Here is a 17835-nt window from a genome sequence, read left to right on the forward strand (position 1 = left end):
TATTTGTTTTAACCTATTTTAGAAATTGAAATGAGGCTGTACTAATGCTATTTCGCGGGACTTATAGCGTGAAACTGTTTTGAGTTGTGACACACGTCACACTTTGGTATTTGACTTACTTTTTCGATAATTAAGAAATATTTGATTTCGATAGTAGGCCTATATGATTCATAGGTGAATATTTGGGTCAAAGTTCATGCTGGTACCTAATTGTTGTTGTCAGTGCAGAAGGTGTTGGGCTGTAAAGACTGACAAAGTAGGCCTGTTGATGATGTTGCTTTACCGTCATCCAGTGCTTCATACGGTCGCTATCACAATATTTGCTAAACCTACTTAAAATGCATTTTGCCTAACGTATCAAAATAACGTGCTCTACGACAGCACCTACGTCGGCGATTCACAACTCCCTTGCCAATTCATGTGCCGCTAATTACTACTATCGCAATTTCATGAACGTCTGAGTCTGATGTAGCCATGTCAACTATTTTAGATCTATCCAATCAGGGAACGTAATTATCACAATTATTGTCTCCAACCTGGTTCTTCTAAACGAACTACTTTCTACTATTATTTCCAACTCTCTGAGCTTCGGTCAGCAACTTCTACGCGATCATACGTGACGTCACTATCTCTACTTTACTGTACACTTTCAACTAATGGCCCGGCACAAAAGAAGCCAGTTCCCTGGTGTGTATAGCCAGGACCTCTAGTCTAGTGTTCCTCAATTAATAATCTAATATTATACATTGTTTACTGATAACATATGTGAAGATCACCAGGAGCATATACTGTTATGTGTTCCATGTAGGCCTATTCCCGGCAGGTAACACTGTTATAGGAAAATATGAAATTGTTTTATTAAGTAGTCGCCCCATTATGTAATACGATGCCTTTATAAACAAGCCTAATGTATTTGTAACAGGCATACCATTACCGGTAGTATTAATTTTTGTCTATATGAATGTCAATTAACAAATTTCTATTACACAATTAAATGATTATGACCTTAGGAAACTTATGGAGTCAAGTGTAGTGGATAATCATAATAAATAAGTAATACATTTGTTAGGATTAAGGCACTACACTTTAATATAACAGGGAAAAAATCGTTATATTGGTCAAAGTTCAATGGTTGTGCACTTGTATAGCGCATATAACATATATAGAACAATAGAAAAAGAAAAAAACAGCATGAATAATGGTTGAAACAGAAAAGTGGTTAAAAGAAAAGAAAAAAGGAAGTGATAGAGTAGGAAAACAACACAACACGTGCTTAGTACACATATTTTTGGATAGGCTTACATTAAATAAAAGATACAAAACAGAAAAAATCAACAAGTTAATGATAATAATGATAATTGGAAATGATAATTTTGAATAATGATAATAATATTTATAATAATTACCGGTATTGTAAGAATAAAAGTGTAAACAATTATAAAGCACAAACGTTACTGAACCAAACTGACTTGGCATGACAGATGTGAAAGAGGTGTGCTTAAACCTAAAGCCACAAGACCGTGACCACGGAAGCCAAATAAAAAGTTAGACCTATTTATAGCTTGTCATTTTTTTCCTAATCATAAATCTGATTTTGGCGATCCATCTGCCAATTGGGGCATAAACTACGCGATTGCTTGTTATGTCAGTGTGTAGACGAGAAAATGAATGAGTGAACTAGGCATGAAATTTGATAAATTGCGTAGAAAAACGTTTCGCACAAACACAATACATGACGGTAATTCCCAGGTAACTTCCGAAAACACTGGTATTTTCGTGGTGTTATATTATCTAGACTCTCCTCTCAATATAAACAGTAAAGTTTATTTAGTAGTGTTTGCTCTCCCTTCTTACACCCCCACACATTTTATTCACCTCGGCGACTTTTTTTTTACAATTAATTGTAGACTGTATTTTAGTTGCAGGAAGACTGCGAGTAGAAAGGTCATTTTGTTAAGACTGTCGAAAGCAGGGAGGTCGTTGATCGCCCCATCTCGGTACCAATTGCAGACGGATGTGTAGAGACTAATAGTACTGATGAATAATCGACACTTTCCTACGATGAATTTTCATACATTCCAGCAGGTAGGCAGTTGTTTTATATTATTTTGTTACATTCTGTGTTTACTTCTTTTGATACCCTTCGAATCCCCAGTGATCCCCGATCACTAATGCTTAACACCGTTAATTCTGAATAGGCCTATACATACCCATTTGAGATGAATAGGCCCGTGCAGCGAATGACAATGTTAAGAATCTGGTATAAAAAAGGGGCGTGCGCGCATGGCTCTAAATATTCGGGAAGAATACACATTGTGACCAGCGCGGATTTAGAGTGGACCGGGCCGGCTCCGGCCTCCCCAATTGGAAAGTTAATAAACAAAAACAAAAATATTGATCGCTTAAAACGGCTCAGAGGTTATTTCAAGCCATCTACAACATCCTGAGGGGATGTCACTGGATCCCTAGGGTAGTGTATGTTGGCCCTTGATCGGCCCCATCCTTTCGGATATCTCTAGATCCGTCCCTGATTACGGCATTACGGGTTACGTTTGTGTTCCCTTTTTTAAAACAGATTAAAATGTAAGTATTTGAAATTCTTTCCACGTGAACGCTTTTAGAAATATTTACAATGAGGTACTGGACAGTGTCCCCGTGTTTAATATTCCAATGGCATTTGAAAGTAAGTTTGTGTACGGTATTTAGCGAATCGCTCGGGGCACTTGTCTATTTCTCTGGCATGCTAAGACAAACTAAAACGGACCGTAGAGGTATAATGTGTCCCGCTGAGGATGTATTGGGATGTATCGTACATTATAACGTGTTCACTCCTGAAAATTTAAACTTGTTATGGAATAATATTATCGCCATTATAATTGACATCGACTGTATCACCTTTTCAAGATAGAGGGCGCTATACTTTACAATGCACTCAAAATCATGGTAGGCCCGTGAGAGAAATATATTTGATGTTATACTTCATTAATAGTCAAGTGTTTAATGATAACCTGTGATAGAGGATATATCATTATTGGTTCATTGCATCTGTTATCTAATTTGAATGTTCACATTCAGTTGATTTCAGCTGGCATCAAAGATCTTACGTGTGTGAGCACTGAAAAAAGGGAAACCATTTGGTCCCGTCTTCAGTTCCATCACTGCTCCTTGATTTACCGTATTTTATTCGAATAAACGCCCTGGAATGTTTATTGTTAAGAAGGGTTTTTGAGGAGGCGTTTATTCGAGGGAGGCGCTTATTCGAAGCAGTCATTTATTTTATTTATTTTGGTGTAAAAAAATGGATACGTATATACTCAAATATACGCTCACTTATGTGGCACTGCCACACAGTCAAATGTGTTATTGATCCCAACCAGGTTAGAAAACATGTAGGCCTAATTCAACTGGAATAGAACATTGATAGAATGTGTTGAACATGATGTTGCTTCCATTAGATTTGTTTACAGTCATTTAGGGGGCGTTTATTCGAGAAAATAAATCGGGGCAAATATTCCAAATGAGGCTCTAGAGGGGGCGTTTATTCGAATTACTACGGAAGTTATTACGTGTACCATCTTGTGGAAAAGACGTAGATGGAATAAACAGTGGATCCCATGTGACACAGTTGTTAATTTGGGGAAAGGACGATTGTGAATGTCGTAGTTAGGTTGTAACACAAAATATCGTTAAAGCGACGTTGCAGCAACGTTATTTATTAAGAAATTACGTTATAAATACGTATTTATCAAACTAGAATGATTATTACCGGTACGTAAAATTGTTATCTAGGATAGGCCGATAAACCCAACGTCAATCTTTCGGTAATTGCCTAACCAGTGGTGGCGTATGGGTGCCTACCTGGGAGTGGCCTGGGGACCGATGTGAATGTGAGTGAATTCTAGGTGGAAATGAGGTGATAGGCCCTATTAGTAGCATGTTTTGATAGATAATTTACTTAATTATTTTAGATATCTTACACGTACGAAAGTAACCTTGGTATGGAGAATCACCCTCCAAAGAATTAATTTAATGTCTACACCGTATACCATATTTTTACTCAAGACCCCCTCCCTGGATTACCTTTCGGAAGCTCTAAAAACTGAGCTCTAAGTCAGAATTGGTGCAGTAAAATCCTTTGGATTCCTGCTTTAGTACACTCCTCAAAGTATTGCGTAATATGCAAGGAATAAAGATAAATAGGCAAAACATGAAAACGTTAAACAAACGTTTAAACGTTTAAAACGTTTAAAACGTTTTAAACGTTTAAAACATGAAAACGTTAGTATAGAGAAACAAATTCACTTATTATAAAACAGATGATACTACATTATTTTTGTAATTTTTTTTTTTTTTTTTTTTTTTTTTAATTTAGGGTAAATAGGCCTAGTATATATGCATACCCCGGTATAAAGTATTATAAAAATGGTCTGTAGACTTAATCATTTTTTTCCTACATCGGCCATCACACTGTAAGCGCTATTAAGTGAGTTAAATTCAACGCAATGATTCTATCAGCTTTCGGGATAGCCTTCGAGATCATCAGTTAATCAAACTGAATTAAATGTTAACATAACACCAGCGTTGTACAATCGAAAGTAAGCACATTTGAAAGATTTCCAATCCAGCCTGCTCCAACCTCATCAGGCTGGATACTCGTATCCATTAGCGAACTTGATAAATTAAAACCAATTTATGTCAACGATTTATCGAGATTATGCCTCAGTAATAAATATATCGATATGAACGAAAGGAGTCGTATCATTTCCACTGTGTAAACGTCACTAAAGCAATAAACAAACATTAACGGAATCCCTGTCGGTGCACCAGGAAACGGCATTTTTCTTTCATTTTTATTGAAATGTTTGTGTAGTATTAGTTGGCATTTCATGGTGACAATCATTGTTTAAAAGTTGATAAGAAAAAATATTCATATTTTAGAGGATTAGGTAAAGTCGCTTGGTTATGGCCTACATGATTCGAAAGACAAACAGCACCGAAAATTACATTGGAATACAGTTGAGAAGGTTTCCAAATTCCATGAAATTGCTCCTACTTGATGTACACTTTTTTAAGAACCAGTAAAATTGTTCCCATGCTCAGTGTTCGATTTTACTGTTTCTCGTCCACTGTTTACCTGTGTGGCTACTACTACTACTACATAATTCTATGGATTGTCATTCCATTTTTTTTCAACTATTGCTTGTTGAAGTTTTAAGCTGCATTCACCTTGGATACGAACCGAAACGGACCGCGTATCCGGTGCGCTAAACGCCATGCGTCCCAGCTATTCTATCAGCCATGGTTTCCTTAACCAAAGAGTATAAAACTGCAAGAGGTCCGACTGCCCTTATTTTGTATACAGGCAATGGAACGTTAAAAAGTGCTCCCACGAAGGGGCGTGTCCTTCATTAGAACGTAAAAGGCGTTCGTATCGAACGCGTGCTGCGTTTCGAATTCCAGCGTACATTCTATAGACGCACAGCACGCGTTCGATATGAACGCACTTTACGATCTTTTAAAGGCCACGCCCCTTTTGGGTAGTACTTTTTGAAATAGGATTGCGTTCCAAAGAATCCCCGGCAGTCGGACCTCTTGCAGTTTCCTACTCTTTGCTTTAACTCACTATAGTGTTTTCCGTGCAATCGTTGTACTGCGTGGCAGTCAGCCAACGCAATCGGGAAGGCTTCCCGATTCGATCGACCAATCGGCATCACCGAAAGCTGTCGGCGATAACGTGTATGAGCAATTGTATGGAAACCAGCTTTACACTCTGATTTGATTTTATGGTCGCTCCCGGTGAGCGAGCCTCATTCACACCGAATCCGCGTTGCCGGATCGGAAGGTCTACCGAACCGATCAGAAAATCGAACAGTTTTTAAGAATAGGGAGGCTGTCGTTCAGCGCACCGGAAACACCTTCGGGAATACAGTCTCCGCATCACCTCGGGGCAGTCGATTTTCTCCGTTCCACTTATGAACAGTCAATATTTGTAGGCCTATATTAGGTATTACTGTGTTTACTAGAATTAAGGAATGAATGCATGACCGAAATATAATTATTCAACCAACCATGAACGTGTACCTTTACGAAGATAAATTAGAAAATTGTCATTATTTGAATATAAATAGTTATTATTGTTGTTTCACTTTGAAATCCAACGACTCGTGTGGTATATAGGCCTAAATGTTTATTATTATTATTTTTATTATTACTATTCTAGGCTAAGGTTAAGGTTACCCAAAATGTTATGATCAAATAGTTTCATCTGGTTTTAACTGATAATCCAATTATTAAAAAAAAAAACATGTTATGGTAAACAATAATTACAACACCGCCCTCTAACACGTATACCTCTACTTCTAAAACATCTCATCATATTTTGTTCGAAATACTCATTGATGAATGTGTGCAAACAGTGGCAATAAATACAAGGGTGTAGGCGTCGGAAGCGAGGGCCGACGCCAACGTTAATCCTCTAACTAACCAACCAACCTCAAAATACATTAAAATGGTAAATTTTGAACTAATCACTAATAGGCCTATGTAATATAAGGGTAATTTCATATTGTGCTAATTATTTGCATATTCATTAAGGCAGTTAAAATTACGCGTGCGTAAACAATTATCAATAATAATAATATAGTATATTTGACTAGAGCCCTACTAGTAACGTCAACAATGTAACATTAGTACTATTGGTCCCGTGTTTGAGTCTTAATTGAGTTTTTCACATTCCTTGTCAGATTTTTTTGTACACATACAAAGGTTCAATAGTATTGTTTGACTTGTCATGTAATTACTATTTATTGTTATGATACTTATAGTGATATGCCTATATAATTTAATATGAATAGTATATATATTAATATATATATATATATATATATAATATTTGATTATGTACATTATAGGCCTATAATGTATAATAAAACAAATACGTGGCGGCATCTATATACATTCGATTCATGTTTCTTGCTCTTATATATATATATATATATATATATATATATATATAATTATATATATATAATTATATATGCATACATATATACATATTATATAATAATGTAAGCACATGTCATTTCAATTTGTAACAATATATATGGGAACTTCGATTAAACTACTAACGCCATAGATGTGTTGTTAAGAGCATACTTATCTTTCGACGTTCATGCGTTAATTAGCTAGATAATTTCTAAATTGTAGTGTATTTACAAATTTCTTTATTACACAGCCAGCGCCGGAGACCCTACTCCACGCTCCGCTGAGAGAAGCCAAACTCATACACAATCAGGCATGGATAAGTAGCTTTATGACATGGATACGAAGTTCGCTGCTCTATTCATATCGCGTATCTATGAATAGAGTGCAATCGTAGTAAGTGGTTATTCTGATTGGCTATTAGCCAGTCTTGAACAAGATCACGTGGTAATTATTGCGGGCGGTACTAAAAGCAGATTCATCTATTTCCTCTGCATGAGTAGATTTTTTTTCTAATATTGTCTGGATTCGTAAGTGATTGCTTCCGCTATCGTCTGCTCATTCCAGAGCTCCATTTTAGAGGCGTTTTTATCGTAACTATTGAGCATTGATTCTATCAAGGAATAGTAGTTATCGTAAATTACGTTTTGGTCACTTTTCATTCGAATTGCCTTCTTTGGGAAGAGCAGATAGATCGACGGGAACTGCTTTCAAAATCAATCAATCGTAAGTAATTAAACCTCGTTTAATGACACTGTTTGAAATTGTTATATTACATCCGTAATTGTATCATTTTTCGAAGGTCATTGACGTACGTTGTTATTATATTTCATTTTATCGTTTTTAATGTAACAAATTGAGCGGTATTATCACTTAGCATGCCTAAATAATGTTCAGATGTATATTGCAATTTGTTTTTTTATTATCCGCATCAGCTGATTCTCTTAAAGGGACACATCTCGCGATCACAAAAAGCAATTAATATCAATAATGACATTTAAGCACATTATGAACCTTGCGTAATTCTTGTTTGTAGGTTTGTTCTACATGTTAAAACTACATTGAAATTCTTAACAATATAGACATACATACATACACACACACACACACACACATATATATATATATAATATATATATATATATGTATATATATATATATACAGTATATATATATATGTCAATTTATAATATGGGGTATATACATATATTTATAATATACAATATAGGCCTATACATAAGATATATCTTTATTACTATATTATTTAGGGCTGCATTATTATTTGCTTTGTAGATCTAGTTCTGTCGTTAATGATAGTGTGTATGCTCGAAATGTATTTTTCCCAAAATAAAACATATTTGCAATTCTGTCGTTTACTCTCTATTATCCATTATGTTATACATAGTTGTTAATATATTTAGTACTTTTGTATGTAAAATACATTATTGGAAACACTATCTCGTTTCATAACTAGGCTAACACCAGTAAAGTAATTAATAACACCGAAAGTAAAAGAAACAAGCATAGCGACATTCATTATCCATAATTTTTGGAAGTCTTTTAAGAGACTATGGCCTAGTTCAGACTAGGTGGATAAACCCGGCTCAACTCACCGGGTTTATCCACCTGCCAGTCTGAACTAGGTGGCTTATCTCAAGCCGGGCTGTGTTCCTATAGTAACTAGGCCTGGCGCGCCACCGTGTTTAACGCTGTGAGCGAGCGTACGTACGCTGTGAGCGAGCGTTCGTACGCTGTGAGCGAGCGTTCGTACGCTGTGAGCGAGCGTACGTACGCTGTGAGCGAGCGTACGTACGCTGTGAGCGAGCGTACGTTTCGCGAGCTATGTTTTGAAACACGTTTCCTGGTTACGGTTCATTATTATGCAAATTCTCGCCTGGCTAAACCCGCTAGTCTGAACGCCTGGCAAAGTTATGCCGGGCTTAACGTTGAGCCGGGCTTAACTCAAGCCTGGCTTATCTCCAAGTCTGAACGTAGCCTATGTGACTCAAGAATTTATGTGCGTGTGCCAATGCGTATTAAAACGAAATGCCACGCGTATAATCATTTTATTACCAAGTTGTAGCGCGTATCACGCGATAGTACGCGTCTTGTATTACTTTAATTTGATTCACTTTGGCCATTGTCATTGCCTCAATTGCAGCGTATATGTGATATTACTACATTTCCCTTTCACCTGAAATTTGAACAAGAAATGCATTTATAATGTAATGAGAAAGACACCCTGTTAAATCAGTCTAACACATTACATTTGTTTTCACGTGCTTGAATTGTCCATTCTGCAAAGTGATGCATATTTATCGGCGGTTGAAGCAAGAAGTATACTTAAAGAGTTAAGCGCATAATTATTACTAGAACTTTAACCTGCACTGCTGGTTAAACGTTGGAGTAGGTTCGATTTCATATGATTACCGTTAGTCTGTTGCATCATCTAAGATGAATACAAAATTTCATTCACAAAATATTCACATAACTATCACGACATAATTGAAATAAAACTGTATAAATCGATGACGTCGATCCGACTTTAATTTTTCAAAGTAATGTTGCATGACAACCTAGATGTAGCCTATGTTTATTGATTTTGACGTTAATTTCATTACTCAATTATTATCTTCTTTTTCTAATTGATAGCAAATATGTTAGCATCGCTTATGAATTTTAGGCCAAATCATCCTCGCTAAAATTAAACCGGAGGACAACATTTTCTTTTGTTTTTTAATTAAGTCTGAGTACGAAACCTAGTATTTTGTATGATGAGGATTAAAGGCAATCCTTTTTTTTTTCATTTAAAAAAAAAATCATGTTAATGATGTGTGTTAAGCGAAGAACAGATGGTATAGCTCAGGGCCTAGGGTCTATGTTTCTATATCATACAACGCATATTCATACAATAGTGTGATATATTGCTTTATATTAATGCGCATATATAAATACATAATCAGTTTTTGTATTCAATATTTTTATTATTCTAATTCTAACTATAGATTTAAAGAGAGAAAACGTATTTAAATGAATGTTGACTGATTAGATTTACCACTCCACCATAAGCGACCTCTACCTCTTCATCCTTCTTTTCATTCACTTGCTTATCTTTTTCTTCATCCTCGCCATTAGTCACTGCTTTTTTCAGATTTTGTAAATTTTTACCCTTTATTTTATTAGCAATAACGATAATTATAATGGTAATGATGATGAAAATAATAATCATATTGATAATCTACCTCTGTCATCATTTATTATGGTTGTTTATTGCCATATCCTTATCATTATTATTGCACCATCGCCGTCACCGACTTCTCTTCGAAGTTCACTGTAATCATAACCCACCTCATCCATCATGTTCCCTCCCTCCTTAGACGAAATATTTTTCAAGTTAGTAACCAACATCTCACTGACAGCACTGACAAAACACCACATTATAAGATTACACATACACAAACGGTTATATAACAGGAAGAAAATCTTTAAAAGTTTTTAAACCAATATACTTACTGTTTTTGTGCACGTACCTATAATTAAGGAGACCAACGGCTTAATATATCATCCAATGGACGAGTTAAAGTATAGTAGCTCTAATACATAGGCCTACATAACATCATTTATATTGCGCTATTTCATGAAGGTCAGAGCGCTCAAAGCGTGGACTACAGTTGCTCATACAGGAACTCTCTTCTCCCCTAAAAGTCTCTTCGTGTCTGAGCTACCAGCTGCCCTCATCTGTCCACAACATATATACTGTACATTTACTGACTGTCATAAAATGTCATAAAATGATTTTTAAATGTGTTTCTAAATAGGCCTATCAATTTTTCATCGACTTTAATTAAGTTAATTTTGTACTGGTATGTACTGGAAAATAAGTTGCATTAGAAAAGTTCAAGCATACATTCAATGTTTAAGTAGGTCTGTATAATATTGAGTATCTAAACCAGATTACATTGCTTAATGGTTCTTTCCGGAGCTTCATTCAAAATTAACAACTGACCAAACAGGGCCAGGAATACGCGCGTGTCTATCAAGGACACGCGTTGTCCCACACCGGCGTGCGTATGCCTTGAATGGATTCTGTGTGACCTTAGCAACAATATCCAAGGGGTGGGGCTTAGCGGGAAGGCTCAATGTTTACTTTTTAAAGTCTGGTTAATGAGTAAATTTTGGAAATGAAGAGGATCCACAGACTAAGGGTTTGTACTCATCACTGATTGGTGTACTGTATTATTAACTGTTGCTAACTAGAAATATATTAACTGGTTACAATGTTAATTTGAGGAAAGCACGACCGGAAAAGCAAACTTCAAAGATTCGCCATAATATGCATGGTCATGTTTACAGTTTAATTACATAAGGCTTGTTGGTAAAGATGTCCTTTCAGTACTCACAGAGGATAAAATGAATCTTAAGGGATAATGAGCGCGCTCGCATTTATAATAGTACTATAAGTTGATAGGTAAAGTTTTAAAAATCCATAAGAAAAAAACATAATGCGCATTTTAATAGGCTAGCTCGTGGTTCCAATTGTGCATGTGTATAGCAAAGGTCAAGAAATATAAACCAGTCAAGTGTGTAGTGAGCGCGCGAGGTGCAGTGTTGCAGACACTGAAATAACCTTTGATGTCCGGAGATGAGCGTCCTTTTATTTAATTGCCTTATGCTATTACATAGCGCGTGCGATGGCAAACAGATTTTGATTCTTATGTAATCGTTGAGATAAACCATACTAATAATTGTTTACTTCTGTTATGGTCTTGGGGCTCACCTAGGATAATACTAAATGATTACATGTATCAGTAGGGCTAATTCTTCGGTTCCTGTTCTTCTTTATCTGTTTGTCCATATTGTCATTTTGTTATTGTTTTTTGCGTTTGTTTACTAGTAAACTTGGTATCATTAAACTTTTCTACAAACGTTGTTTTGTCATCGTTTGGATTATGTGCTTATAGGCTGAATAAATGATAAAAGATATACTTATTGTTCTAAAACATATTTGTTGATATAGATTAACATTGTAATCTAGCTTAGGTTACCAGATATTCAAAATTCATCGTATTTCAATTGTGGTTCCCTTGTTGACATGTTTATCAAATATATCGCCTTTGAAAAGCACATTGATGGATTGTGGATTGACCAAACATTTAAATTCACGTACATTTTATGTCACCCACACATAAAACCGTCGAAAGACAGTCGAGACTATTACATTTTATTTCACAAAAACTTAATGTTACATGCCCAAATATGGTCATCATGGCCATATACAGGTACATCATGACTATATATGACATACCGTACCGTACCTTGTTATAATGTACATTTATTCATTCATTGACTGATAATTCAGTTTGCATCTATCAAACATTATTGTAATTTTAAATAACAATACACAATAAGTGTCTATATAGCGCCTAGAGGACTATAGAACACTCTATGCTTAGTATGTTATTGCATATAATGTGAACATTTATTCATTGAAATAATAATTTATCATAATGGTAATTTAATTGCTATTACCAATTCCTGTTGATGTTTTTTGAAAGCACAACAGTAAGATTAGATAGTGATTTACTGTAACTGTAATGGGTTATAAACCGCTAAGCTCCGCCCCTTAATTATTGTTCCTAAGGGCCCACGTGCGTGTATGTGGGACATGCGCGTATTTCCTGCTCTTTTGATTGGTAAGTTTGATTGGCACTACTGAAAGGTTTAATTTATAATGAAACGTAATAATTATGGAATACAGGTACTATTTTCACTCTTCTCCATTACTAAAGTCTAGAGTAATTTGTATTATTTCCATAACCGTGATAATCCACATTATCATTATCGTAATCCTCTTCAACATCATCATCATTATTGTCATTTTAAATCATCATTATCATAATCATTGTCATCATTATCATCACCATTATCATCATAATCATAATCATTTTCATAATACTGGTAACCATATTCCATCATTATCATCATCAATATCATAATAATAATAATAATAATAATAATAATCACAATTACCATTTGAGTTATACATCATTATTATTATTATTATTATTATTATTATCAGAATCAGAATAATATATTATATGTCTATATTATCTGTGCTTATAATGATAGGCATTCACAATAACAATATTCGTCCCAATTAGATATGCCTCAACAGCATGAGAACCCACAATTCTCGATCCGTAGAGTTTTTTTAATGCATTATTATGTAAACGACTTCTCATATATAATATCTACAAAATGGATGGACATATTCTACGAATCGATCATACAAAATTCAGTGGAATGTACAAACACTTACATAGAAATATGCAAACGAGAAAATATAAAGTCAGGGGTTTCCGAAAGGAAAGAAAAAGATAATAATATATCATAACATAATAAATTTATTATATCATATTATATTATATTATATTATATTATATTATATCATGATTCTATTGCTGTTTGTTTTTTCTCTCACAGATCTCATTTTTTACACATGCATAAGCGTATACAGTATGTAGCTCCAATCACTATCGGTATCCAATTTATGTTGAGTATATCCCACTAGCTTTTAAATGATGATAGAGGAGGGAAATATAGCTAGCAAATATAATTGTCTGTCGAGATGATGATTGTATTAAAGCGGTCCTACGGAAGTGTGTTGAATAATTAATACGTCGGCTTTCGTCGAGAGACTAGAGGGCAAATTAAAGGAAAGTGGTGGGGTGGAAGGATTTAAGGAGGAAGAATCAGGAGGAAACAAAATCGATTTTAATCAGCAAAGATGAAGGTGCTTATATAGTGATGAAGACGTGATGAAGAGGATAATTGTTATGGTGATGATAATGATGATGATGAGCATGCTGAGATGATGATTATGTTGCAAATGATGGTGAATATAATAATACAATTTTTAATGGTAGATTGCGGTAATTAATTTGATCTCCATGCATAAGATTCTACAGACACTAAATGAGATCCGGCTGATTCTGGGTTCCTTCCAACGAGGGAGATGGTGAGAGATAAAAGAAAAAAGGGTTGGGCGGGGGATGGTAGAGAAAAAGGAGAGTAGTGGTATTAAACCTCATCCCTAGTAGGTTGCAAACAACTTAATAATTAAAAAGAATAAAATAACTTGTTAGAAGGTCCACACAATATTTGATAATAGCCTCGAGCCTATGTTCTCGTGTCATGAATATACCGGACGCTGGTTTTTGAATTAAGCTATATTTTGCCTACAGGAAACGGAACGAACCAAAACCTTGAACTGAAATACTACAACACGTTGGTTTTGACCGCCAACAAGAACGTCAATAGTATTTTTCTTTCTTAATTTTTTAAAATTTACTTGCTATCTTTGAACAGTAATACAAGAATTCTTAATAAAGGGACACGTTCTTGACGAATAACTTCCCCCTAAAATAGGGAGGTCCCCTGAATGGAAGTTGACCGATGATATTTTCCGCTGCGGCCGGGTGTCCTCTTACTGGGAATGTCCATCAATAGGAGCATCCTCTTATTAGGGTGTCCGAGCCACCGTATGCCTAACATTTTGTGGGCTGTTATTGTTCGTTTAAGTCTAATTATTTTATTATTTAAACTCTCCAATTACGTAGGATTGTATTAGAGTTTGTAAGTTGGGTGGCTGATAGCTTTGGGAGCCAATACAAAAATCAATGACCGGCGTGTTTACGGCAGCATGAAACATTATTTTAAATGTTTTTGTATCACTCGGGACATGGGAAATAACCTAATCCGTAACCAGACACTACTGTAGAACCTAAGCCGCCACCATAATAACTGAATTTAAATGATTATATTGTATGCTCATTATTCCTAAGCGTAAATCATTATTTAAAAAAGATTAATTTATTTATTACCTGTTGAGCTGACGCAGCAAATCAATAGTTTACTGGTCGGCCTCGTGACGCATGCGCATTTAGTTGGAGAAATGGTATCGGGGAATTAATGCTAATGTTATAAATAAATATCGATTAGGCCTAATCGATAGGATTCCAGCTGATCAGGGGTCAACTTTTCCTGGGAAGCAGACAGTTTGGTGGTGGTGGAAAATAATTTAACAGTTGTTAATTTAATTTCTGAACAGAATTGATGGTCATTTTAATTGAAATTAGGCCTATATTTGCTTATAACAATTACAAATATTAATAATCGAGTAATAATAACAATAATAGTAATAATACTAATTATACAATAATAATAATAATAATACAGTAATAATAATAATAATAATTATTATTATTATTATTATTATTATTATTATTATTATTATAACCTTAATAGCATTAAAGTTTATAAATAGCAATAATAACAATAATAGATTGGAGTTATTATCTGACTCATGTTAAATTGAAAGTGGAAAAATGTTTACATTTAAAACCAATGAAAATCTATTGATAAATCTTATTTATTTAACTCTGAAAAAGTATCACTAATATGAACAGTAAGGATAATACTGCGGTATATTGATATCCATGATATTGTCTGTTTGCATAGGCCTAGGCCTAGCTTATAACATATATGTCCCACTATATCTGTAGTGCTTTAATGTTTTCATTGTGGTTACCTGGTTTATTGTGATATAAACATATTACAAATTATCCGGGATTAAATCACATTGTAGGCCTATGGAATATCGAACTTGAATAGTTCAATCATGTGGGGAGGTCTTTTATTGCGTTGGCGCGGCCTACATAACAACTCGAAATAATATGGTAATTGATAAATACCGACCTTTTTTTTTTTTATAATGGATTGAAATCGGAAACGGAACAATAAAGAAATATAAAACCCATTTCTTTACCAGTAATCCCTTTCTAATAGTAACCCGCCCTAAAAGAATCTATTATAATAATAATTCACTACTCTAATAATAACATGGAGTTACTATTAGGGTCACAAAAACTATAGGCCTAGACAAAATGACATTCAAATCAACATCTTTGTCTCTTAAAACACGATTTACTCCTTTCATCCCAATGTGATTGCGCCGTTGATGATCCTTTCTTAAATTTACTCCTTCATGTTTTTGAGTTTAATTTAAATTCAATCAACAAAGTGATTTTATTCGTACTGTAGCTAATTATTTCTATGAATTGCGGACGCGAATAGCTGGGGGTGGGTAGTGGTTTACTATTTTCAAGTGCCTACTTAAAGCTTAGTAATACGGTAGTAATCCACTACTGTGCTGTAATAGTAACCCATACTCTAATAGTAACCCACCTAAAGAACAACCAAAGAATAGTAACCCAATGTTATTGTTAGAAGTTTTACGATATTTGTTTTCGAGATTTTAATAAACAAACAAAAAAATGATAAAAGATAAGCTAGAAATAAGCCTATAATAATCGAACCTTTAAGATATACGGTACAGTTCGCCATTAAATCTCCCCACCCCCGCCCCACCCCCTAAAAAAAATTGTTTTATTTATTCAGCCAATGTATGTGACGAAAGCAGCTTAGCTCAGTGTGTGTGCTTTAACCGTGCCTTATAGCATTGGTAGCCCTACCCGGTTCAATTCCCGTCGCTGCTCGCTTTGTGTTTCAGCAAGAGGCCTACAAGTTTCAGCAGCGCACCGTCTTTCGGATGAAACATTTAAGCCGTTAGTCCCGTGTGCATTATGACCCATGTGCATGTTAAGAACGTAAAGAGTAAGGGATTGCCTCTCGACGTAATGCTCAATTTGTCATTATACTATGGGTTATATCCTTTGTGTGTTTTTCACCCAAAAATGATACGAAAAACAAAGGTAACATAGCAGCCTCAGTGGCAACTAGGCCTACCGCTTTTTTTAGCTGTGCCGCACTCGAAATTTGTTTGGACAAATTAATCAATATAAATAAGTTATAAACTAAGTTTTTGTTTACTTTTTGCTAGGGAAACAGGCCTATACAAAGTAAGCAATTTGAATTTTAGTTCTCTTCTCAGCCAAAGTATCTTTAACAAAGTACTTCCAAACAGTGAAATAGGCCTAAATTATGGATAAGCCTACTAGAAACATCTCTAGGCCCATAAAATATAGAGAAAAAAATATTCTCATTAACGAAAATTTCTTGAAATCATTGGCGTAAAGCGAATAATGGCTTAAACACACATCCCGATGTATATATAATCGAAATGTATAGCACGCCTACGCGACATTTAACAGGGGAAAAAATGAGAAATTGGGAAGCCGATATGATGATTGCTAGTTAAGTTATCGAGCCGCAATGAGGCACGCAGTGCGTAAATAGCTATGGTTAAGCCGGCGCTCTTGTTCTTAATATTTTTAGCCGATTGCCCCTAAAGAATATTTAGCACGCCGTGGACATTATGAGGTAGGAAACATATTAATAGGATATTGTCCGGACGGTGTTTACTGCATTGACATTTTGATTTTTTTTTCCATATAGGCAGACAAAATTATCACATACAATGACGCTGTAGTTTTATTTGAAAACCCGCTGGGTACATTGCACATTTCGTTACTAACAAACTTAAAATTAAACTTCACATACGGACACCAAAATATTGGTGACGTCACTGAGGTCAAGCTAATATAGGTCAGTGGCGGTTTTGACAGTATTCCAAATAAAGCGCTAAGGGCTTAAACTTGCTTGTGTACCGTATATTTTGATAATGAAATATGAAAAAGAGCAATTTACGTCTGATGATTTAGACATATGTGAAAATTACAGTATATTATAGTTTCTTAATTTTATTTATATTAGTATCATCACAAGGGTAACCTTTGTATCTCGGGAGCTAGGAGGCGTTAAGCAATAGGAGCCCTCGTGGTCTAGTGGATATCAGATTGTTTGTTAATTCACTCCCGAATTCAAGTCCAAGGT

The 17835-nt window shown here is 35.0% G+C and overlaps 1 protein-coding gene across 2 annotated transcripts in view; it reads left to right on the plus strand.

Moving 5' to 3' along the window:
• The window catches only part of LOC117106469 (protein lin-32-like), a 44437-nt gene that overhangs the window by 5243 nt on the left and 21359 nt on the right, over nt 1–17835 (plus strand). Inside the window, exon 2 of one of the 2 annotated variants that reach the window (XM_033247832.1) lies at nt 1908–2085. In XM_033247832.1, coding sequence (XP_033103723.1) covers nt 2038–2085 — 48 coding nt within the window. In that variant the 5' untranslated portion in view covers nt 1908–2037. The remainder of the gene's footprint in view (nt 1–1907; nt 2086–17835) is intronic. The other variant, XM_033247833.1, reaches the window with a different exon arrangement.

This window comes from Anneissia japonica, unplaced genomic scaffold (genome assembly GCF_011630105.1).
Source record: "Anneissia japonica isolate Jap-2015-1 unplaced genomic scaffold, ASM1163010v1 scaffold287880_len176724_cov174, whole genome shotgun sequence".
In the NCBI taxonomy this organism is placed as follows: domain Eukaryota; kingdom Metazoa; phylum Echinodermata; class Crinoidea; order Comatulida; family Comatulidae; genus Anneissia; species Anneissia japonica.